At 46.8% G+C, this 24978-nt stretch overlaps 1 protein-coding gene across 16 annotated transcripts in view; it reads left to right on the top strand.

Moving 5' to 3' along the window:
* The window catches only part of LOC132589015 (gephyrin), a 680040-nt gene that overhangs the window by 467553 nt on the left and 187509 nt on the right, over positions 1-24978 (top strand). For all 16 annotated transcript variants that reach the window (XM_060261532.1, XM_060261538.1, XM_060261529.1 and 13 more), the window contains one exon: positions 4593-4727. In XM_060261532.1, the coding sequence (XP_060117515.1) occupies positions 4593-4727 (135 nt within the window). The remainder of the gene's footprint in view (positions 1-4592; positions 4728-24978) is intronic.

Here is a 24978-nt window from a genome sequence, read left to right as displayed (position 1 = left end):
GTGTTTGTCTCAAGGAATGTTTTTGATTGCTACACACCTACCAGGAATCCAGAATACTCAAGCAGGCCTCCTGAGGAGAGGAGGTACTGTCCTGCATGAATGGGAGCTGAATCTACACTACCTGGCTCCTTTATTTTGGGAGTGCGGAACCCATCACTTATATGTATTTGCCATGAGAGAGAACAAGACTTCTGTTCCAGAGGGAGATGGGACCCATTGTTGATAGGGGATAGCCTACTCCTCACATGGTCTCATTGCTTCCTCTTCCCACTGATTCCACTTCTCACCATGGTAATCATGAGGATACAGAGAGAAAAACTGAGGTGTATTCTAATCACCTCCTTTTAGCTCAAGGGGGCTAGGTAGTTCGCCACAATGTCCTATACCTGAAACTCACTGTGTGGAGGATTGATTACTCCCTTCTCCACTAGAGTCCATGATGTTCTATACGATTCCAGGAAATCTGCAACATGGAAATCTTATGACTACAAGTGGCAGAAGTTTGTCTCCTTTGCTTCCCACCCCTCGGTCTCTCCTGATGGAGTAGGGTTGCCAACTATTTTTTAAAAAACTTCTTCAGCTGGTGGATAAAGGCGTTAACCATTCCTGTATTCGGGTCCTCTAGCATCCATCTCAGCTCATCACGCCCTGATCGATGGTTCATCGTGTTCTCACACTCATTCTAAACATTTTCTAAAAGGGTTGCTGCACCTGCATCCACCCACCAGGGAACCAACCCCAGCCTGGAACCTGCACTTTATTCTACAGGGATTCATGAAGAAACCCTCTGAACCTCTGGCAGCCTGCCCCATACATCCGCTATCCTGGAAAATGGCCTTTTTTATTGTGATCACTTTGGCCAAAAGCATCAATGAACTTTGAGCATTATGCTCTGACCTGCCTTATCTGAGATTTCATAGTCAAGGGGGTAGCCTTTTACCCAGACATTAAGTTCCTCCTGAAGGTGGCCTCCGCCTTTCATGTTCACATGGAAACTATGCTCCCAGCTTTTTTGCCGAATCCTCAAACTCCAGAGGAACACTCTCTTCGTGTGCTGGAAGTTAAAAGAGCTTTACTTTTCTATCTGGAGAGAACTAAAGACTTCCATTCAACCACTCACCTTTTTGTTACCTACTCTGGACCTTCTAAGGGCTCTAAGGTCTCCTCTCAACAACTCTCCAAGTGACCATCAAGCTGTACTATTTGCAGGCCACAAAGCCCCTGCCAGGACACTTAAGGGCACATTCTACCAGAGTACTGGTGACTTCCACTGCCTTTCTCAAAGGTTCCCTCTACAGGACATCCGCAGTGCTGCAATGCAGGCGACTCCCAACACCTTCGCCAGGCATTACATGCTCAACATCTGTGAGAGGAAGTGGATGATGGTTGGATGCTCGGTTCTGCAGACTGCTGCTTTATGACTGACAGTTCCCTCCTTCAGGTAGGCCACAGCTTGCTATTCTCCCAAGTGTGTGAAGCACCAAGACCATGTAGAAGATAAACTAGTTGCTTACCTGTAACTGATGATCTTCGAGTAGTCATCAGTGCATTCACACCACCCGGCCTTTCTTCCCCTCTGCTGTCAGCCCAGTCGCAGTATTAATTATGTTCATCAGCGGTCAGAAGGAACTGGTGAGATCTTGGTGTCCCTTAATTAATCATATGCAGTGGAGTTCCTGGTCATGTTGAGAGAATCGGGCACAAAAATCCCTCTGTTGGAGCTTTAGAGGTACCAGTTGGAGTCGATGCAGGCGCCATAGATCCCAAGAGTGTGAATGCACAGATGACCACTCAAAGATCATCAGTTACAGGTAAGCAATCTGTTTCTTTCTGGATCTACAATTTCCTACATCTGTCTCTCTCTCTCTCTCTCTCTCTCTCTCTTGCCCCTAACTTCATCCTATCAGCAAATGTGACCATCCATTCAGATAGCCAGTAACGCTGGGAGACCACAGAGGTGATCTGTTTTTTTGCAGAAAAATAGACTAAGTCCACCACACAGTCCTCAAACTCCATAAAGTGGTCCATCAACTGGCAAAGCATGTCACCTGTGGATTTTCAATGCATATACTAGAAGTAAAACAGACTAGATTGGAAAGCCACTAGAGTTGGACTGAGTAAGAGGGTTATTCAATAATATTCTTCTTCTGTTCTCCCCAGCCCACCTTAACCTAGCAAATCAAATAGTAAGGTGGCTCAATTTCTGTATTAATCACTACATGTAGGAATCAGATATATGAAAAGTTCTCACCTCTGTTGCTAGCCTACCTATTCAGGGAACTGCTGGGCTGAAGTATCAATCAATCATTCGACAACAGTAACAAAGGGATACATTTGTCCTTCATCTTCATAAAAGCATGAAGTCTTGTGCAATTGTTGTTTTGTGGATCAATTTCATAGTTGACTATTCTTCAAGTATTTAGGTTGTTAGATGATTTAATTATACAAAATGTTCTCAGGCAACTGCATCTGCAAAATTAAGATCTTTATGTCACAGAATTAAGGAAAAGAAATGGCTTGGATTCAGAAATCCACATAACAGAATGCAACTTCTTGCTGCCCATCTTGCTGCAGCCCCGTAAAGCTGCTCCTGAGGAATGGGAGCCCCTAAATATAGACAGCTATTGTGGGGGGGGGGGAGGAAATTGCTGAAAATCACCCCTCTTGTGCAAGCAAAAATGTCCTCGTACAAGGGGGAGGAGGTCCTGACCAGAGTGGGTTGTCTCTGACAAAACAAACCAAACTGATGCAACTGTGGGTGTAAGTTTGAGGATGTGGATAGTACATCAGAGGATAAATTTATTCCAGTTGCTTCAATATAATTTCTCAGTCAGGGCTGGTGTGTAGGAGTAGGCCAGGTAGGCGGGTGCCCCCTCCCACTACACTGCTGTGCTGCTCTCACCTTCCCCGGTCTGTGCAGACCTGGGAAGGCAGAAGAAGCACGTGTGCTCCTTGGAGCTTGCCTAAGGTAGGCTCCACAGAGTGCAGGTGCCACCCTGCTGCTTTCAACTTCCTTTCAAGGGAAAGCAGCTTCAGAAGCGCCCAGGTGCCACCTCACCGCTTTCGCCCTCCCAGGTCTGGTGAGAGCAGGGCCTTGGGTGTCAGAATCCATGGCGCCAGCCTCAGTAGTAGTTTATATAAAGAGAGACTCAACAGACTATGCTATTTTAGAGCTGGACTCAGTTATTTTAAAATGCCACAATTGGACCTGTAGGGCAGTGAGACCAGGTGATCTTGCCCCCCCCCCCCATACACAAACACACTTTTTAAAGAGCCAAGTGTATTTGGCATTTTAAAAGCTGCTAGGGGTGGGGACAAGACCGCATGGACCTGCCATTCTTGCAGGCCTGGCTCTCACAGCATTTTTAAATGGCCAAGTTCAGCTCTAAAATGGTGCTGAGAAGCTCCTTCCTTTGAATCCATACTGAACTGTGCCAGGTATTCTCCACATTATTTTAACTTTCCCAGTCTCCTTTAATCTTCTGAATGGTATCTCACTTTATCACCTGAACGCCTTCACAATTTGTAAATCCTCAGGCTTTCTCCCCGATTTGTTACTGCCATTTATTTTCTATTTGCTTGGAAAAGGCATTGTGACCTGTAAATTTAGTGCTCCTGGGATATAGCTATCAGAAGCATGAGGAGGAAGATGAAGTGGAAAGGGAATTGATCAACTTCTTCAGTACACTTGTCAGAGTCATTCTTCCAAAATAAACACATAGAATAGATTATTATTTTCAAGTATTTTCCTTTCAGTCTTCTTCTCAGTTAATTTCATTAAGCCTATTTCTTTCTCTGTTATTTATTTTATTTTTAGACTCTGTTAGCAAATGCAGTGCTGAAGTTATTCACTTTCTGAGTTTTATGCCTGATAGTTTATTAATTAAAAGTAGCATCATGCATTGATGATAAATCTAAGAAAGATTGGTAATTGCAATGTGCATATATCTGTTTTAATTGAAAGTGAAATATTAGTATAATATCCACAAAATATTAAGGCTAAACAGATAAAGAATCAAATAAACACAATGAAGAAAATGATAGAGAGGTTTTCAATATTCTTAAGGAAAATTAAGGAAATGAGTATAATGGACTTACTTTTCAATACCATACTTGGACAGCCAGATATTTTTAAAAATCCTTTTCTATAAATAGCCCAGATACAATTTAGCTCACTATTTCATGGTAATTAAAGATTCCCCTGTAAAACAAAAGAATGTGCTAACAGCTCAATTTGCCTGCAAAACTTTTCTGGAAACTTTTCCTGTCACATGACAGGGCATGGTACCAGGAGGCTGTGGCTTATGCTGTCCTCACATGAACACAATGCTTGGCCTGTTTGTGGGAGGTGGCGTTACCAGGCTAGCACCTAAAAGATATTGTCCCATAAGAAATCTCAGATTAATTTCTAATTAAAAGCTTACTGGATGGATTGGGAGTGGCTTGTTGGTATTATTGCCAGAAGAACTGTAAAGCAGGGGTATGGAAAACCAGTGTTCCAGGTTCTTTTGAATACAGATGTCTGGGTATTGAGAGATTTTATTATTCATCATGGTTTTAGAGAAATGTACTGAATCTATTTTCATGTTTAGATTCCAGATTCCATCATATCTCGTGGTGTTCAAGTGCTTCCACGAGACACGGCCTCACTCAGCACTACCCCTTCTGAATCTCCTCGTGCCCAGGCCACTTCTCGCCTCTCCACTGCTTCCTGTCCAACACCAAAAGTAAGTAAACAGCCCAGTCAGCACTCACAGTGGGGGATGGGTTGCAATCTGTCTAAATGAGAAATGGTTTCTGCTGCTCAAGTTTAGATTTCATGCAAGATTAGTGTGTTAAAAGTGATAAATGGGTAAAGAATAGTTTGTATACATATTGCTACCCAAGCAACACTGTGATACAAGGAACAATATATGAAAGGTCTTGTATTAAATTATGTAGAACAGCAAATCTATAATAAGTATACTTATCTATACTAAAACGTCTTATGTCTGAAGGTGCTTACCTGTTCTCTATTATATGTGTATGAAAATGTGGACCCTAGCAATGCTTTATTTACCTAGAGAAGTGCAGGTAAGCCTGCTCCTGAATGTGAGAGGTAGACTAACAGTATGCTTTCCACAAAAGTGTCTGAAGCTCTCTAGGTTGTGGCACTTCCCTCCCTCTGTATGGTATTAATATCTCCAAAGGACTTCCAAGCCAAACAGTTTTGCTCTAACTTGGATACTTGCTGCCTCTTATTTGGAAACTCTAAATTATATAGAAAGAAAGTTTTAATGCCAACCTTTGAGAATATTAGTCAGTAGCTTAGATATTATTTCACATTGATTTACTTATGCAGATGATCCATTCGGTTTCATATAAAACTCAATATAGTATTTTCTAGCAAAATTAGACAAGTAGCAAGGCCAGTAAAAAATCGTTCCTTTCTGCAAATAAATTCTTGTTTTGCTGGCATAATTATTATTGCTATGGTTAACAGAGCAAATGGCCAACAACATAGTTCCATCTCAACCAATTCTGGTTCTTAAAATTATTATACATATGCAATGATTAATTTTCTTCTTATTTTTTAATATTAATTATTCAGCACTTTGTTTAAATTATTGACATTTTCAGCATGTATTATGAACTGCATGCCATGACTAGAGCAGACCAGAGGTGCTGCTGATTAGCAGGGCTCTTTTTCTAGCAGGAGCTCTTCTGCATATTAGGTCACACACCCCTGATGTAGCCAATCCTCCAAGAGCTTAGAGGGCTCTTAGTACAGGGCCTACTGTAAGCTCCAGGAGGATTGGCTACATCAGGAGTCATGGCCTAATATGCAGAGGAGCTCCTGCTAGAAAAAGAGCCCTGCTGATTAGCATAAATTAAGCTTCATAAGAAAATTCCTTGAATTATGGACAGTGCAATCCTAAGGGATGCCCACACCACAGTGGTCAAGTGCTGGCATAGGGTTCTGGCAGAGACAAGAAGGCAGGGAAAAGAGCAAGAAGCTGGGCTGTACAGGCTACAACCATGCCATCATCCACAGCAACCACGCCATTGTGACCCAAACAGCTCACAAGGTGCAGTGGCAAAGCTGTGAGGAACAGGGCAAACAGAAGCAATAAGGGGCAGCAGCACTGGGAACCCAGGCCTGTGCACATCACAGCCAAGGGGCAGGAAGGGGAGGGGCCATGGACTGCAGGGCCTTGTCCACAGCACACACTCCATTCTTTTAAAGGAACAGAACCCTGCCTAACAGTAACATTGCAGCTGACAGGGTAGGCAAAGGCTGCAGCAGTCTCTCACCAACAGCAACCCAAGACGAATCCATGACCCAAAGGGTGCAGTCGCCAAGAAAGGGGCACAGGGAAATGACAAGGTGACTGTGCCCAGCCAGGAACTCTGCTGCTCACCAGCAGGGGTGCATCCTGACAAGCCAACACTCTGCCAAGGGCACCCCTGGGCGCACTCCTGGTGGTGGAGCGGAAGGGAGGCCACTGTTGTGGTTTTGCTGTGGGGGCATGCAGCATCACTAACAGCCTCCTTAATGAAACAGAAGTATTTTGAGACAGGAACAACCATCATTCCACTGCAGAACGCTGTCATTGCTTTTCCAAAGCACTGCCTTCAGCATTGAGGGGCCGTAAGTCCACTCTGGATGCTGTCATTCCAGTCCCAGAGCAATCTGTCCCTTCCAAGAGACTATCATTCTAAATCCATTCTCATTCATAGTAACTTTTGTGTATAGTAATGTATTTCAGTGGATCCCATGCAAGTCAATTGACATTCCTGGCTTTCATTATATCCAATGGGATTCCATTATATCCCGTTGTTCCCAGCGGCCATTCCTGTCATTCATTTTACTACATCTCTCAGTAACAACATAGAATCATAGAGTTGAAAGGGACCTCCAGGGTCCTCTAGTCCAACACCCTGCACAATGCAGGAAATTCACAAATACCTTCCCCTAAATTCACAGGATCTGCATTACTGTCAGTTGGCCATCCAGCCTCTGTATAAAAACCTCCAAAGAAGGAGGAGCCCACCACCTTCTGAGGAAGACTGTTCCATTGAGGAACTGCTCTAATGCTCAGAAAGTTTTTCCAAATGTTGAGCTGGAAACTCCTGACTGCCTCAGTGTCCCTCATGACAGCCACCAGCCCTTCCATGCACTCATAACTCCAGCATCCCTCCCCTTCTGGCAGATCTCCAGCCACTCTTGCTCAGTTACCATCCACATGGAAGAGAAGGTAGGGCAGATGGGCTTTGCCAGCCATAGGCCCAATGCCCAGGACCCCAGTAAGGACTCTGAGTCCCCTGCTACAGCACTTAGAGCCTGAGGAAACTGCTTGCCTCCCCCACTAGTGCCCTCCCCATTCCCGTGATTCCCTCCAAAGTCATTGAGCCTGCCTGCTGCATTGGCTCCCCACCCAGCTATTGACTGATCCCATGCATCCACAGTAATAGCCCTTCTAGATGTTTGTTGCCAAGATGACAGGGGCCCCCTTAGAGCAGGCACACATTCACCCAGAGCACCCACAGACCCATCCCCCCTTCACGCAGCAGCCAGCAAGGTGAGTGGTGGGCCAAGGTGTGAGGTCATCCTTGGAAGTGGTGCCAGACTTCTGCTATGTTTGACAAATGACCATGATGGGGGACCAGTTTCATCTGAACGATCAACTGCAACCACCGAAGCTTGGGGATTCCTGGGTCAGAGCCCTCCCTCGGATGTGTTATTGGGCAGCCTTAAAGGGGAGGGGTGGGGGAAGGAGAGGCATAGAGTTGCTGTCATGGAGTCAGAACCAGTGAAATGACACTCTCACTCCATGTAGAAAAATATATACAATTGTATTCAGTATGTATTCAGTCTTTTCCAAAACATATCCTCTTGTAAATATCTCAATGGTACAGACAAAAAAACATCTTGTGCACAACACTCCTACTGTCCAAACAATACAAAATTAATTAAAGTCCAACGAATCATAAAAAGAACCAGTCCATTTCATTTCGGGAAGAACCCTTCTTGAGGGGACTGTCTTTTATACTGGGTTCAGTAGTGTTGTAGTGCTGTATTTCATATCCTGGCCTTCCAAATTGATATTTTATATGGAATCTCTTATTGGAATGCCACTGCCAGTCTGTATCCTGAAGCATTTGATAGCATTCTGATGGATCGGTTCTTTCACCATTTGGGCCGAGCCTTCAGAGATAAGGTAGCTGTTAGGGTTCTGTAGTGAGACATGTTAGCCACACAGTAAGGACTTCGTTCTCCCCAGTAGTGCTAAGTGACTCTTCTGTTCTTTTTCCATGACCAAAGTGTCACGCCACTTGTACTAAGTCTGTATGACAGGGAGTTCCAAGATAGAATTTCATACCACATGTCCTACATAGTGAGTTTGGGAGCGACCTGCCTGGAGTTTTTGTAAGCCAGGGGGTGGGGGCATGACTGGGTCCTGCGGAGGGGATTTGGCCACCACAGGGGAGGGAGATGATTTTTTATGCCTGTAGTCAGCATGTATATAACTCTGACTTACACCAGCATAACTCTGAACTAATGGATAGTTATAGTTAGCACTCCCCCGCCTTAGGATTGTACTGTAAATTTTACTAAAAAATTATTTCCTTCTTTTCCTTACCAAAATAAATTGAGGCATATTTCAGGATATTACTATTATTCAAAGAAAGCTTGGAAATTTATTAAACTTAAGACTCAACAAGATAAATTAGACTATAAGCTCAATTCTTGGTCTGTGCCTTAATTTCTCTGGGTAGAAGCCCCCAAGAAGGAAACATGCAGATTTTTGATGTTGAATTTAAATGCAATATTAATGTTTCTTTGGTTTATCTGACCTTAATGTTAGCAATTAACAAAGAGGTGGTTTGAAATAGCTACCTGCAGGAGAAAACATGTGAGGTTAAAGCAAAATGCTTTTCAGGCTAGTTTACATAACCTAAAATGAAATAGAAAACATACTGTTTTCAGAGGATTAAAATTATACTAAGAAGTTAAAATAGAAAATGAATCGTAAGTATTAATTTCTTGCAACCAAGAACCATAATTTATTTGTATGACTCTAATTTTTCATTTAAGGAACCCTGTGGCACAGAGTGGTAAGCTGCAGTACTGCAGTCCAAGCTCTGCTCATGACCTGAGTTCGATCCCGGTGGAAGCTGGGTTCAGGTAGCCAGCTCAAGGTGACTCAGCCTTCCAGCCTTCTAAGGTTGGTAAAAGGAGTACCCAGCTTGTTGGGGATAAAGTGTAGATACTAGGGAAGGCTATGGCAAACCCCGTAAAAAGTCTGCCATGAAAATGATGTCACCCCAGAGTCAGAAACGACTGGTGCTTGCACAGGGGACTATCTTCACCTTTTTACCTTTTTAACTTTTCATTATATGGCCAGATTTATTTCAGTATAGGTTACACCAGTTGCTCTCATTCATTTTAGTCCTGGTAACGGCTTTACCCATCTCCACAGCCAGTGTACACTTGTTACTCAATTTATTAACATATTAGGCTTCCGTGTACTTAAATGTAATGTTTCAGCCAATCTAGTGCCAACTAATCTATTTGCAATAGCTCTCCAAGATCTCAGGGAACATTACAAAGTCCTTGTGCCTCCTCATGTCCACCACAGTTCTATCACTGAAGCATGTCTGGAAATTTAGCACTTAGAACTTGATTTCCAGGGTCATGCAAGTTGGAACCATAGTTCATGGGGAGAAGGGAACCTAAAATGGCTCAGTTGAGGAAATTTACATGTACTGATGGGCTGCAAGTGGAGGAGTGGGGAATCAAACCTGGTTCTCCAAGATAAGAGTCCGCACTCTTAACCACTACACCAGACTGGCTCTCAAACTAGTCAAGAGGACTGGGGTAGACAAGCAGGAGGACTTTGTAATGTGTAGTTAGGCCTTCAAGTGAGGTCTTTTCCACCCCTTTTATTTGAGATCATTTCAACTGAAGTTGCCAAGACTGACCTTTAGGTGTTCAAGATCCAGAATAAACCATGGCTTGGTTTCTGAGATGCCATTTCATTAGTGCAACAGCAGTTCCTTAGACAGAACAGAGTTTGTGAAGAAAGGGAGGCAATTTATGCCTATTCCTGCTGCTGGAGCCTCTTACTTTGCTCCCCCCCCCCCACACACACACAGTGCAGGAAGACAGTTTTGCAGGCACAGAAAGCTGCAGTGGGAGGGGAGGGGGGAGAAGATACTTTCCTCAAATGTGATTTTGCTTGTGCTGTTTATGATCCAAGGCTTTGATACAATGTTTCCAGTTTTCCCATCCCTCTGATTCATCCCGTTCCCAGATACATATGCTCTCAACTCCTAAACTAAAGTACATGCATCAATCTATCTCTAGTGATCTGGTCATAGAGCCATCCCTAAACTAGTAGCCACATGTGTATTCACTAACCAAAGCTTTTTTAAAAAAAAAAAAATAGTGTGTTTAACAGCTGTGAGAATCAGGGAATGGGTATCACATAAACTCCAAGATTTGTCTCCCATTGGGACTGGGAATGGAGAAAAGCCATGCAGGCAACTTTAGATGCAAAAAGGCTCATGAATCATAGCTAGTGTTGCCAGGTCCTACCTGGCTGCTGGCAGCGGGATCAGACGGCAATGCGATGACATCACTTCCAAGTAACATCTTCATCTTCTTCGTGGTCTCTGTGCTTCACACTCATGGGATAGTGCGCCTGCGCCGATCCCCGAATCGGTAACTGAAAAGCCCGGGATTTTTTCGCGCTCGGCGCCAATGGGCATGCGCAGGCGTCCCAATGCGCATGCCCACCGGCGCCCGCGCGGAGGATCCCGCCAGTTCCTTTCTGACCGCTGCGCTAGAGAGGTTCCCTTTCTGTTTCTCCGGTCGGTGAGAGCACTTTTCTCTCGTTTTAGCCCGTTTATCTTTGTAAATAGTTAGTTAGTTAGTCTTTAGTATTAGTTAGTGATAGTTAGTTTTAAAAAAAAAAAGCGTTCTTCGTTGTCCGGCGGACTGCCCCTTGGGGTATTCCGCGTTCGCTTTTCCCCCGCCTTTCTCTCAGGCGTTTCTGAGTAGAAAGAAGTTGTGTTCGCGCGACTGCTTATGGAAAGTCGCTGGGGGGTTTTCAAGCGCTGCCGTGCTTGCGGGAAGAAGATTGCCCCTCCGGACGGCCATTCTCTGTGCCTGCTGTGTTTGGGAGAGTCGCACAGAGTAGAGTCGTGCCCGCACTGTCTTCGGTTCTCGAAACAGACCAGGAAGAACCGTGCGGCTCGATTATCGGCGGCGTTGACCAAATCGGCGCTTCGACCTCATCGACCGATGGAGGGATCGGCGCCGAAATCGACTGACACCCCGGCACAGGAGCTCGCATTGGCCGATGCTGCTCCGATCCCGATGGTAGAACTGCCGGAAGAGCGTGGCTCCACAAAACGTTCCCGCGAGGGCTCGGTGGATACGCCCGCTAAGAAACGCCTTGAGGACTCGGGGACCCGAGTTCTGAAAAAGGCGAAGTCAAAGGAGAAGCGGAAGCGACCCCGCACTCCTTCCCAGTTGGGGGGCGCATCGACATCGGCAAACCCACCGAAAACGATTCGGGTTTCCCCGCGCCGAAGCCCAGCGTCCCAGCAACGCCTGTCGGCGTCGGAGCAGGAGCCGGAGATTGACCTCACCCAACGGTCTTCGTCTTCGGGCTCACGTCGACGGTCGATCAGCGATTCGGCGTCGGAAGTGGATGCTTCGGCACCGGTCATAGACCCGCCATTCAAGCCCCGACTCAGGCGAGATCCACCCTTTACCCCGCAATGCTTCCCGATACCACCATGGGAGCAGCGTCGGTGGCAGCCTCCCTACTCCCGGTATGAATCCTACCGTTGGTACCCGGAGGACTACCAAGACTGGGAGCAAGCTTCGGAGTTCTCTTCGGTGTCGAAGGTCTCGCATCGTTCCCGGAAGGCGTCGGCGTCGGTTCCTCCGGATCGACAGCTAGTTCCGGTCGAAGCCCCTCGGAGACTACAACCGCTTCAACTGCCACCGCGAGAGTCGACCCCGAGGCTCTCAGAACACTCCACCCAACGTGACTCTTCGTCATCGGAGTCGGATAGTGAAGCTCAGGACTTGGAGCCCTCACCAGGTTCCCAGACGGCGGAGGACCTCCCGATTTCGCCGTCGGAGGATCTGAAGTCCTATGGGGACCTCGTGAGACGTATTGCTGCCACCCTCAGACTGCCTGTGACCCAGCCTGAACCCGTAGTGGACGACAACGTGTTCGATATAATGCAGAGGAACACGTCCACTGCGGTGGCCCTCCCAGTTACTAAGGTGATTCTTCAGGCCGTCAAAGAACCCTGGAAGAAGCCTTCTTCGACACCGGTCTCTTCTAAACGCCTGGACCACATGTACAGGGTCCAGGAGGCAGGTGCCGAATTTTTGTTTACCCACCCACGTCCGAACTCAGTGGTGGTCTCCTCCTCCTCGAAGGCAAGGAAGGTTCACTCCTCCCCACCGGACAAAGAAGGGAGGAAGATCGACGGAATGGGCCGCAAGGTCTACTCAGCTGGGGCACTCGGCATAAAAATATCTAATTATGCAGCCTGCATGGCTAGGTATCAGTATGCCGTGCTGGAACAACTTGCCCCGTTCCTCTCTTCTCTAGGCGAGGACAAAAAGGCCGCTGCAACCAAGCTGCAGAAAGAGGGTATCGCTGTGGCCAGACAACAACTGGCTGCAGCGAAACACATGGTGGAAGCCTCAGCCAAACAGATCACCTCTGCAGTCTGCATTAGGCGTCACTCCTGACTTCGGTCCACGGCACTCCACCAAGACACAAAAACCTTCATTGAGGACCTGCCTTTTGAGGGTGATGGACTCTTCAGCACCACAACCGACTCGGCGCTGCAAGAGTTCGATAAGAGCGTCAAGACCTCTAAGAACTTGGGCGTCCAATCCACTCCCAAAACTTCTAGGTCCAAGCAGTGGCCTAAGCCCTGGACCAAGAAACCCTACCAAAGGTTCTCCCCTGAACAATGGCGTCCCCGGCCTGCACAGCCTGAACGACCCTCCTACCCTGGTAACGGCAGGAACCGTTACGGGACCCAGCCCTCCAGCAAGTCTAAGGGGGCCCGTCCCCAGAAGCAGGGGGTTTGACTTCCTACAAGCACGCGTCATCGCTCCCACTGTTGGCTCTTCCATCCGCCTACGCCCTTTCCTGCCTGCCTGGGAGTTGATCTCCACAGACAGGTGGGCGCTGTCCATCGTGAAAGAGGGCTACAAAATAGAGTTTGTTCAGACCCCAGACCAGTCCGTGGTAGTTACCACTCCCCCTTCCCCACCTCTGCTGGCGGAGGTGAACAACCTCCTACAGAAACAAGCCATAGAGGTAGTTCCACCGGAGGCCAGGACAGGAGGCTTCTACTCCTGCTACTTCCTGGTCCCCAAACGGGACGGGGGCTTGAGGCCTATCATGGACCTTCGGAGTCTGAACAAATTCATTCTGTACCAGAAGTTCAGAATGGCCACCCTACAAACTATCCTGCCCCTCATCAATCAGGGAGACTGGATGGCGACCCTGGACCTCAAGGATGCCTACTTCCATGTCAGCATCCACCCTGCGTTCAGGCGTTTCCTAAGGTTTGCAGTGGGTGCTCGGCATTTCCAGTTCAGGGCCCTGCCGTTTGGACTGTCTACCGCTCCTCGGGTGTTCACGAAGCTGATGAGTGTGGTGGCTGCCCACCTTCGTCTTCAGGGAGTTGTTGTCTTCCCATACATCGACGACTGGCTTCTTGTAGCGAAGTCGAAGGAGAGTTTAACAATGCACATTGCCATCACTCTGCGTCTGCTCGACACCCTGGGTTTGCAGGTCAACCTGGAGAAGTCCCATCTTACTCCATCCAGGACAGTTCAATTCATAGGGGCCCTATTGGATACAGATCGACACCGAGCATTCCTTCCTCCACAGAGAGCAAAGGACATCATCAATCTGGTACAGCTTCTTCGAAGGCGGCAGTGGGGCACGGTTCAGCAGCTCCAGCGGATGCTGGGGCTGATGGCTGCGACGACAAGCGTGCTACGTTTCGCAAGACTGCGAATGAGAGGACTGCAACTATGGTTCTTACGCCATTTTCGTCCTCTCAGAGACTCGCCTCGAAAGAGGTTTTCCATCCCCCTTGGGACTATCCAATCTCTGCAATGGTGGGGATCGGAGAGCAACATCTGTCAAGGGGCTCCCTTTCATCTACCAACCCCTACCGTGAATATCGCTACTGATGCTTCCATGTGGGGGTGGGGAGCTCACCTGGAAGATCTGTGTGTGGGGGGCCAGTGGCCTCCGGAACTGAGTCGGTGCCATATAAATTACTTGGAACTGCTGGCAGTTCACTTCGCCCTTCGCTCCTTCCGCCCTCTGCTAGCAGGGAAGACTGTGGCACTGCTTACAGACAACACCACTGCCCTGTGTTATATAAACAGACAGGGGGGGGACGGTGTCCCGCAGCTGTGCTCGCTAGCGATGGATCTCTGGACGGAGTGCCTCCAGTGGGACATTTTTCCGAAGGCAACACATCTGCCGGGGGTCCTCAACATTCAGGCGGACTCTCTCAGCAGGGGTGCTGCTCTCCCACACGAATGGGAGCTGCAATGGCGGTTCCTGGAGCCGGTGTTCCAGCGTTGGGGGTACCCACAGCTAGACGTCTTCGCCACGGCGGAGAACAAGAAGTGCCCCTTGTTCTGTGCCAGGGGAGGTGCGGATCCAGCCTCGCTGGGAGACGGACTCCTACTTCCGTGGGGGGGCTGGTTCCTTTATATGTTCCCACCCTTGCCTCTGCTGACGAGGGTAGTCCACAAGCTAGTGCAGGAGAAGCCACGTTGCATCCTGGTGACTCCGTGGTGGCCCCGTCAGAGCTGGTTCCCGATCCTGCTCCAGCAGTCGGGGGGGGGGGGTCTTTTACCAGTTCCCGAAAGATCCGGACCTGTTGTCGGCCCAGGGCGGGCACGTACTCCATCACAACGTGCCTCACCTGAAGCTGACGGCGTGGTTCATCGACCAGTAGGGTTTTCCACCAGGGTCCAGCAAGTCCTCCAAAGCAGCAGGAAGCCTTCCACTCGTGCCTCTTACGAGAGGAAGTGGAAGAAGTTTAGTAACTTTGTGGCTGACTCCCCTACGCCTCCTGACTCTGTCGGGCTGTCGGCAATTTTTGACTTTCTTTTAGCCTTGGTGGATGAGGGGCTGGTATTCTCTTCCATCAAGGTTTATTTGGCAGCTATCTCTGCTTTCCATGTTTCAGTAGAGGGTTACTCTGTTTTTGCTCACCCTCATTCCAAGAGGTTTATGAAGGGGCTGTTTCGCCTTCACCCCCCTTCTAGATCCCCTCCACAGTTGTGGGACTTGACTCTGGTTCTGGACAAGTTGACTCGTCGTCCCTTTGAGCCCATGGCAACATGTTCCTTACAACTTTTGTCTTGGAAGACTGCATTTTTAGTTGCCATCACCTCGGCACGTCGTGCGGGGGAGCTCACGGCGATGCGCTGTGACTACCCCTACCTTGCCTTCAGGGAAGCGGGGGTCTCCTTAGCTCCAGACATCACTTTTCTCCCCAAGGTGGTTCCCCAATTTCACCTGAACTTAGAAGTTTGGTTACCCACGTTTTACCCTAGCCCTTCCTCGGATGAGGAACGTAGGTTGCATGCACTAGACGTCAAGCGTGCCCTTCTGTTTTATTTGGATCGTTCACGGGGTTTTCGTAAGGATAACCAGCTTTTTGTTTCCTACTCTGCCCCCAAGTTAGGGTCCAAGATTTCGTCTCAGAGACTTTCCAAGTGGCTTACTGAGACAATTAAACTTTGTTATTTGCTGGCTAAGAGGCCTTTACCTGGACCTGTTCGTGGACACTCCACAAGGGCGATGGCCACGTCGGTGGCGTTCCTGAAAGGTGTGTCCCTTTCTGATGTCTGCAAGGCGGCTACCTGGTCTTCTCCGCATGCCTTCATGAAGCACTACGCGCTGGACGTGCATGCTCAGCAGAGGACTCGGTTGGGAGCTGTGGTGCTGCAAGCTGTGTCTTCAGGTTGACCGTCTTCCCGCCTCCAGGTATGCTTTGCTTGCTAGTCTCCCATGAGTGTGAAGCACAGAGACCACGAAGAAGATAGACAGGTTGCTTACCTGTAACTGTAGATCTTCGAGTGGTCATCTGTGCATTCACACTACCCGCCCTCCTTCCCCACTGCTGACGGTCTCCCTCCAGTAAGAGGCTTTCAGCGGTCAGGAAGAAACTGGCAAGATCCTCCGCCCGGGCGCCGGTGGGCATGCGCATTGGGACGCCTGCGCATGCCCATTGGTGCCGAGCGCGAAAAAATCCCGGGCTTTTCAGTTACCGATTCGGGGATCGGCGCAGGCGCACTATCCCATGAGTGTGAATGCACAGATGACCACTCGAAGATCTACAGTTACAGGTAAGCAACCTGTCTATGTCAGGGTCATTGTGCTATGACATCCATGTTTGGGGGTGGGATTTCCCTAACCAGCCAGCGGGGTTGGGGAATGGATTGGAGCCCCAAAGACCAAGGGAACCCCTGGCCAGACCAGGGGTCTGGCAACCCTAATAGCTGGCAGCAGGAAAATTAGCAAAAGTTGAGATAAGGTCTTTCCCTGTTCCTTCAGTAAGATAGTTGAATAACCAGTTGAACATACCTGTATTACTGTTTGTATAGTACTGACTTAGAGCAACAAATATTTTCTAAATCAATAAGTCTGTATGTGTCAGTGTCTTCTCTTCACTAATAGCTAATAAAAGGTGTTTCAGTGGAGGATACAAAAATTTCAACAGTAATTAGACTTAGATTTTTAAAATGCTTTATTTACCTTTTTATTGCTAAAAGTTGGTTATTTCCAGAAAGCTTAGGATGAGTTTAATCCTTTTCAAAGCTTTAGAGGTTTACAGTTTTCACTGTTGAACACCAAATAGCCTGCCTTCTCCTATAGATAAGCTAATGCATTCAATGATGAGTACTTGAATACCACCAGATGTACTGAAGTTATGCTTAGGCAAGGTTCAAGGTTATGGTAATATAATGCAGAGAAACAGTGGAATCTTTACATGCCATCCCTAGTTAGAAATAAGGTAATTATGGATAGTTTGTAGTAATGGTAATAAATCTCTTTTATTATCACTTTCAGTTTTTATTTTCTGTGTTCATTGCTTGTTTTAGGGGGGTTTTAAAAATTGTTTCTGCCTTCATGTACATGCATATGTATGCCTGGAATTGTGATTGACTCTGGCAACCCCTACTGGGAACTTGGACATTTAAAGAGGTGGCTTCTATTACCTGCCTCTACGTCCCAGCCCTGGTATTCCTTGGAGGTCTCCCATCCAGGTATTTGCCAGGGTCAGTCCTGCTTAACTTCCAAAAACTGACAAGATCAGACTTGCCTGCAGGGCCAGCCTTGCCACTAGGCAAAATAGGCAATTGCCTAGGGCGCCAGTCCTCGGGGGGCACCAAATTGGGCATCCCATGTGACTAAGTGACAGTCATACACTGCTACTGGCTACTGGCCCGCTTGCACAATGCTGGGCTGCACCTGCACAAAAGCGGCAAAGTGAGCCAGCAGCAGCATCAGAGCCTGTAGAGCCAGCCTTAAAAGGCGCAGCTTTCCTCACTGGCTGGCAAAGGTAGGCAGGCACCTGTCTGTGAGTGACTGCTGCCAGCCGGAAAGAGTGTGTGCTGCTGCCGCCACTGCTGTCATTTGAGGTTCCTGTGCACTGCCTTCCCTCTATCCATGCACCCTGCCCAGCCGTGCACCACCATATGCACCTTCAAGGCTGGCCTGAGTCTGCTGGCAGTGCTAGTGGCTTACCTTGGAAAATACTTTGGCAGGGGAGCAAGGCAGGCAAGGGTGGGTCATCCCCCTGCTTTAGTGGACTTTAGGAACTTTCTTGCATGTTTTGGAACAAGTTCTTTTCCTGCTCCTGCACAGGCAATCTGGAATAAAGATTGCTGGGGGGGGGGGGGGGGATCCTTGTAAACAAATTGCTGGAGATTGGGAGGGATAGGTTGTTGCTGATGGGGGTCTCAGAGTCTTTTAATGAATTCTGGAAAGGTCACACTGACCGCACACTCCTATGCTGGCTTCAAGTTGTCAAGGTCCATTGATTCCCATGGACTTTAGACTGGAGGAGCTCTGCATAGGATCGCGGTGTGGTGGACAAGTGATTGGGTGCCCCTGGCAAGCTGGTGTGCAGGTGGCTGGCACTTGGAGCAGGGGTCAGATCTCTCACATGGATCCTTGGCCCACGAGAAGGAATCCAGCCAAAACAAAGCCTGTTTAAAGACCGGATCTAGTGGGGAAAGTTTTCAGTGCATGCCTTTCTCGGCGTATGGGCTGTGGAAAATAGCTTACCTGGATCTGGTAAATAGCTTACCTGGAGACCTGAGCACTGAATGTTAGCAGGGATCGTGTGGAGCTGGATACAGTCCCGCAAAGCAGCTCTAAGGAGAGTTCCTTAGATTTAGGAAGGAAGTAAGGGTGTTCAGGGCTGCTTCCCAAATTTCTCAAAGGGATCTACAAGCATCTTAACCAAACTGGTCTATCTCTTTCCTGCCAGCAGTTTGCCTCAAACCCAGTGTGCTAGAATGCAGGATTCTACAGGATGTTCCTATTAATTTTGCCATGTTTGAGAAATCTCTGATGGAGCTGAATGCGAATGCTTTTAATTTTTCTTAAAACAACTCAGATGAAGATGGTTCCCTGGACTGGAAACATTGTATCAAAGCCTTGGATCATAAACAGCACAAGCAAAATCACATTTTCTGAGTATTTACGGGAATAGTATTTACTTTTCATCCCAACAAGGACTGGAAGTGGCTTACACCATTCTCCTCTCCCTCATTTTGTCTTCTCAAGAACCCTGAGGTAGGTCAGATTGAGAGAAGGCGACTGGCCCAAGATCTTCCATTAAGTTTCCATGGCAGAGTGGAAGATTTGAACCTGGGGCTCTTATTCTGACTGTTGGCACTAGAAGTTTGTATGTCAGAATCTCAATGTTGCAGTCGGCAAAAGAAGACAAGGATGTCCAAATATCCACAAACTGTTGACATAATGAATTGCCTTCTCAGTACTGTCCGATTGGAAGCAAGGAGATCCCTCCTCCCCCCCCCAACCCCGGCCATCTTTTGAAACCTTTTAAATGGCATGGAAATCCTTTTCAAAAGTTGGAGACCCCTGAGAATGAGTTTGGCACCTCCTGCCTGCAAATCCCTCCAGCAATCTTGGAGGGTCCAAAATTCTGTGTGTGTGTGTGCGCGCACGCACTGTGCTCCTTATTATGGAAGCTGTTTTTTCCAGCAATCATCATCCAAGAAATTACTGAGACCGATTTCCCACTGGCCTTACGCCGCTCTCACGCTCCTCTTCTCGTGGGCATTCGATGAAATTGCTGAGCAGAAAGGTTAAAACGGATAAAAGGAAGTACTTCTTCACCCAAAGGGTGATTAACATGTGGAATTCACTGCCACAGGAGGTGGTGGCGGCCACAAGTATAGCCACCTTCAAGAGGGGTTTAGATAAAAATATGGAGCACAGGTCCATCAGTGGCTATTAGCCACAGTGTATGTGTGTATATAAAATTCTTTGCCACTGTGTGACACAGAGTGTTGGACTTGATGGGCCGTTGGCCTGATCCAACATGGCTTCTCTTATGTTCTTATGTTCTTCTCTTCAGGGCTTCCATCGGATTTCACACTATCTGCCTTGGGGCTGCAACTGGCTTCGCCTTTTTCGCACAGCAAACAGAAACTGGTTTTTAGAGGATCTTGTTTGATGCACGAAAAAGAGCAAGTTGCAGCCCCAGGGCAGATAGTGTGAAATCCAAGAGAAGCCCCATAGAGAAGAGGAGAGTGAGAGCGGCATAAGGTTAGTAGGAAATTAGTCTGATTGTCACGGCTGACTATGTTTACATACAGTTCAATCCACACTGACATATCTATCTTCTGTTCCATACCAGGATTTATTTATGAAAAAAATTATGTAGAATTATGTAAAATTTTATGTAGAAAAGAAAAGCCTCTGGCTTTTATGTGTCTGGACCAGGCTGAACTGTTTAAAATTACATACCTTTATTGATAAATGCAAGGATTTTTTGGTGGAAAAAGCCCAGCAGGAACTCATTTGCATATTAGGCCACACACCCTGACATCACCATTGTTTCGCGCTGCTTTTTTGTAGGAACAGCCTGGCAGGAACTCATTTGCCTATTAGCCACACCCCCAGACACCAAGCCAGCCGGAACTGCGTTCCCATGCATTCCTGCTCAAAAAAAGCTCTGGATAAATGTAATAACATGAAATCTAAAGAAAAATCAAATATATTAACGTTAGTTAGAGACAAGAAAGTTTTTCTGGGAAACCTGTTTATCACATGCACACCTCGAAGTCATGTCAACCTCTGGTGACTGACCTCTACTATGCCTGGAGGATATTCAGAGAGGTTGCTGAATAGAGCCTGTCCTCCCAATTTTGTTATTTCAAGGAGGTCTCCCATCCAAATACTTGCCAGGGTTGGCCCTGCTCAACTTCCAAAATCTGACAAGATCAGGCTTGCCTGGGCTATCCAGGCCAGGGAGCAGTTTCAAGTTTTGTGCTTTTCATTTTTCCCACAATTCAGTAGGGCTCCCAGCCCTACTGACTCCCTCAGATCCACATCTCTCCCTCAGCAACCTTGTTAGTTCTTAAGAGTAGTGTAAATATTTCTGTGACCATTCAGGCCTTTCACTGTGACACTCGATCGTCACTCTCAGCCACCTGGCTGTCTCCACAGAGCTAACAGCGAGCTTCACTTCACCAGAAGTCTCTTCACAGCTCTTTGTATCAGCCCTCTCTTCAGTTCTCCTGCTGACCATCTACTGCTCACTTCCACTGTCTCTCTCTGACAGTTGACTCTCCAGCCGTTATGTCACTCACTCATCCTGAGAGTTCCGAGCACTCCAGCCCCCACCCTCAGATCACATGACTCAGACTCCCTGAGTCCTTAGCTTTTCTATTAACCCTTCCAATTCTGTCACATGTCCCTCCCTTCTGAATCATTGCGTAAGGCGAAAGGTCTTAGCCTTTTGCTGAGCAATGGGCACATGGGGCACACCTACTTGGGTTATACTTCATTATAACTTTAACCATTATGCTATAATCTTAAATTCATAACTATGTACATTTTTCTTCATGTATAAGTAATAATACCTTCAATACTGGCACAATACAAAACAGTTTTTCAACATTTACATTGTTCTCAACAGTGCATCCGCAATTACATTTTGTTTTCCAGGTATATGTTGTATGTCAAAATTATAATCCTGGAGCTGTAAACTCCACCTTATTAGTTTACTGTTGGTATCTTTCACCTGGTTTAACCATTTCAGGGGGGGAATGGTCTGTGCATAAAGTATACTTCCTCCCCCATAGGTATGGTTTCAATTTTCCTATGGACCATACAATTGCTAGACATTCTTTCTCAATAACTGAGAGATGTTGCTCCCGGTCTAAAAGTTTTCTACTCAAATAAAGGATGGGATGATACTGTCCCTCCTCTCCATGTTGGCTTAATGTTGCACCTATCCCATCAGTAAATAGGGTAAACTCCTTGGAAAAATCCAGAGTTCTTACCACTGGCTCAGTAGTTAGAACCACTTTCAGACGCTCATAAGCTTTCTGACACTCTGCATTCCATTTTACTGGATCAGGGTTCTTTTTCTTTGTGCACTCACATAGTGGGGCTGCTATTGAGCTAAACTCAGGAATAAATCTTCTGTAGTATCCTACTTCGCCCAAAAATGCTCTAATTTGTTTCTTCGTTTGGGGTCTGGGCCACTCATGTATGGCTTGCACCTTTCCCCAATCTGCTTTTATCTTACCTCCTCCTAGCACATGCCCTAAATATTTCACCTGGGCCATGGCTAACTGACACTTAGATGCCTTGATGGTAAGACCCGCATCTTTTATTCGTTGGAACACAATGGCCAAATGCTGTAAGTGTTCTTTCCAGGTGTTACTGTAACCAGCAATATCGTGAATATATGCAAGAGCAAATTCTTTAAGTCCCACTAACATTTTATCTATCAACCTTTGGAACGTGGATGGAGCGTTCCTCGATCCAAATGCGAGCACTGTAAACTCAGAGTCCCTCTTTGGTTACAAATGCTGTCTTCTGTTGATCTTTAGGGTCCATAGCCACCTGCCAATAACCTTTTGTTAAATCTAGAGTTGTAATAAAATTGGCAGCTCCAGTTGTTTCCACCAACTCATCTATGTGTGGGATGGGGCATCAGGTACCATAACCTGATTTAACTTCCTGTAGTCTACGCAAAACCTCATGGTTTTATCAGGCTTGGGTACTAGGACTACAGGTGAGGCCTAAGGACTTTCAGATGGTACAATCAGACCCAACTTTAACATTTCCTCTACCTCCTTTTGTACACACGAGGCATTTGGGCCGGTCACTCTATACGGTGGAAGTGCCACAGGCCTCAAATCCCCAGTATCAATCTTATGAATGCTAAGTTTGTTTTCCCTGGTACATTGGAAAAAATGGTTTGGTACTTTCCCAAAATTGCTTGTATTTGGCCTCTTTGTTCTCTAGTAAGAGAAGGGGCGAACTGAACCTCACCGACAATTCAGTAACCTCACACATTTCCTTTTTAGCAATTAGTACCAAATTACCTCTATCATAATAAGGTTTTAACATATTTACATGGAACACTTTACACTGTTCACCATTTTCACTTAGGGTTACCAAACAGTTCACGTTGGAGACCTTATGGGTGATGGTATAAGGTCCCTCCCAGGCCACATCCAGCTTGTTCTTCCTCCTGGGTTTCAAAACTTAAAACTCGGTCCCCCGGCTTAAACTCTCTGTCCCTGGACTTGGAATCATACCACAGTTTCTGCCATTGTTGTGCTCATGTTGTCTGCAGCGGCCATCCTCACCTCCTGCAGATGTTGTTGTAGCTTTTGTAGATAGGTGATGACATCTGCCTCCTGGCTATCCTCGTGCCCGGACCACGCCTCCTTCAAAACATCAAGGGGTCCTCTGGCTTGTCTCCCATAGAGTAGTTCAAATGGGCTGAACCCGGAACTTTCTTGGGGTACCTCCCTGTACCCGAAGAGCAGGTGTTGCAAACGCTGGTCCCAATCATTGGGATGCTTGTAGGCATATGTTTTCAACATATGGTTCAAGGTGCCATTGAACCTTTCATTCAATCCATTGGCTTGAGGATGATATGCTGTTGTTGTTACATGCCGGATCCCACAAGCTCTCAATAACTCCTGCATCACATTTGACATAAAAGTGGTGCCTAAATCAGTCACCATTTCTTTTGGAAAACCCAGCCTTGAAAACACATTCAGCAGGGCTTCCGCTACGGTTTTGGCCTCAATGTCCCTAAGAGGAACCGCTTCTGGAAACTTTGTGGCATAATCTATGATGGTAAGGATGTACTTGTTTCTCCTTCTGGTGACTCTGGAGTTAGGACCCACAATATCTACTCCGATCTTCTCAAATGCCTCTGTGACTATAGGGTCTGGCTGTAATAGTCCTTTTGTCTTATCCAGGCCTTTCCCTACCAATTAGCAGGCCTGACAAGATTTACAAAAAGCCCTTATGTCCTTGCTCATATTTGGCCAAGAGAACATTTCCTGTACTCGGTCCCTTGTCTTGTTGATGCCTCGGTGAGAGGCCATGGGTGTTGCATGGGCCAACTCCAGCACTTGCATCCTATATCTACTGGGAAGAACTAATTGTTTCTTTCTCGCCCAGACTACGCTATATTTTCTTCTTAACACAACCCGATACAGTTTTTGGTCTATCACTTTAAATTGGCAAGTCTTTTCAATTGTGATCTCTGCATCACTCACCCCAGCTCTCTGCCACAGTTCTTTTAGGCTGTCATCCTGTTGCTGCTCTCTGAGAAATTCTGCTGCATGGATGGTCTGCAACGTTTCCTCTTCTTCTGGTTGCTGTTCTGACTCACCAGTTGGTTGTTCTGGCCTGCTTCTCGTAACAATGTTTACTGGATTAGCTTGCTGTTTCTTTAACTCAGAAGCTAAGTCATTTCCTACTAAAAGCGATGTTCCAATATCATTGAGAACTCCCACTATCCAATCTCCTTGGAATTCTCTGTACTTTAGAGGAACTTCTGCCAGGGCCACTTCAAATGCAGGTCCTCTAATGCCTTTAATGGTGTAGGATTTTCCAGGCAAATACTGATGGCTTTGTACTAATCCTGGCTGGATCAGGGAAACTTGCACCCCTGTATCTCTATAAGCTATGACTTCTTTGTCATTTACTGTTACAGTCTCAGTATATTCCTCACTCAAGCCTTCCTGCACTTTCCACACTTGCAAAACACTATTGGATCTTTCTTGTTGTGCGTTCTCTGGAAGTGAGGGGTTTTTATCTGATTCTTGCTTTAAACACTTCATCACTTTGACTGTTTTATGTGGTGGTGTCTGTTTCCCTTTCTCCTTCTTTGGACATGATCTAATATAATGCCCTATTACTCCACATTGGAAACAGGCAGCCTCATTCTTTTTATATGGAGGTGGACTGTACCGCCTTGCAGGGTTGTTGTTACCCGCCCCAGACTTTTCTGAAGAGTTCCAGACTCTGGGTTTTTTCATAGGAGCAGTCCACATAGATCTCCCTAAGTCTGATTCGATCTCATCTAGAATCAAAGCTGCTTCTTCCACAGTTTTTAATTTCTTGTCCCTTAGAACCCATCTATACTGAGAGGGGACTTAGCTATAAAACTGTTCCAAGCCCACTAGATTTTTCAAGTTTTCCTTTGTGGTGACTTTACTCCCTTCAATCCACCTATTAAGGGCTCTGTCTAACCGACATCCTAATTGAGAATATGTTTCTCCAGGCTTTCTTCTGATTTCTCTGAATGTCTTTCTGCTTTGCTCTGCTGTTAAGCCAAAGCGGACTCTAACTCTTTCCTTGTATAGCTGGTAGTTAGAGGTCTCCTCGTCTC

The sequence above is a fragment of the Heteronotia binoei genome, chromosome 21 (genome assembly GCF_032191835.1).
Source record: "Heteronotia binoei isolate CCM8104 ecotype False Entrance Well chromosome 21, APGP_CSIRO_Hbin_v1, whole genome shotgun sequence".
In the NCBI taxonomy this organism is placed as follows: domain Eukaryota; kingdom Metazoa; phylum Chordata; class Lepidosauria; order Squamata; family Gekkonidae; genus Heteronotia; species Heteronotia binoei.
The sequence above is the reverse complement of the archived record's forward strand: the minus strand, read 5'-3'. Positions and strand labels throughout refer to the sequence as shown.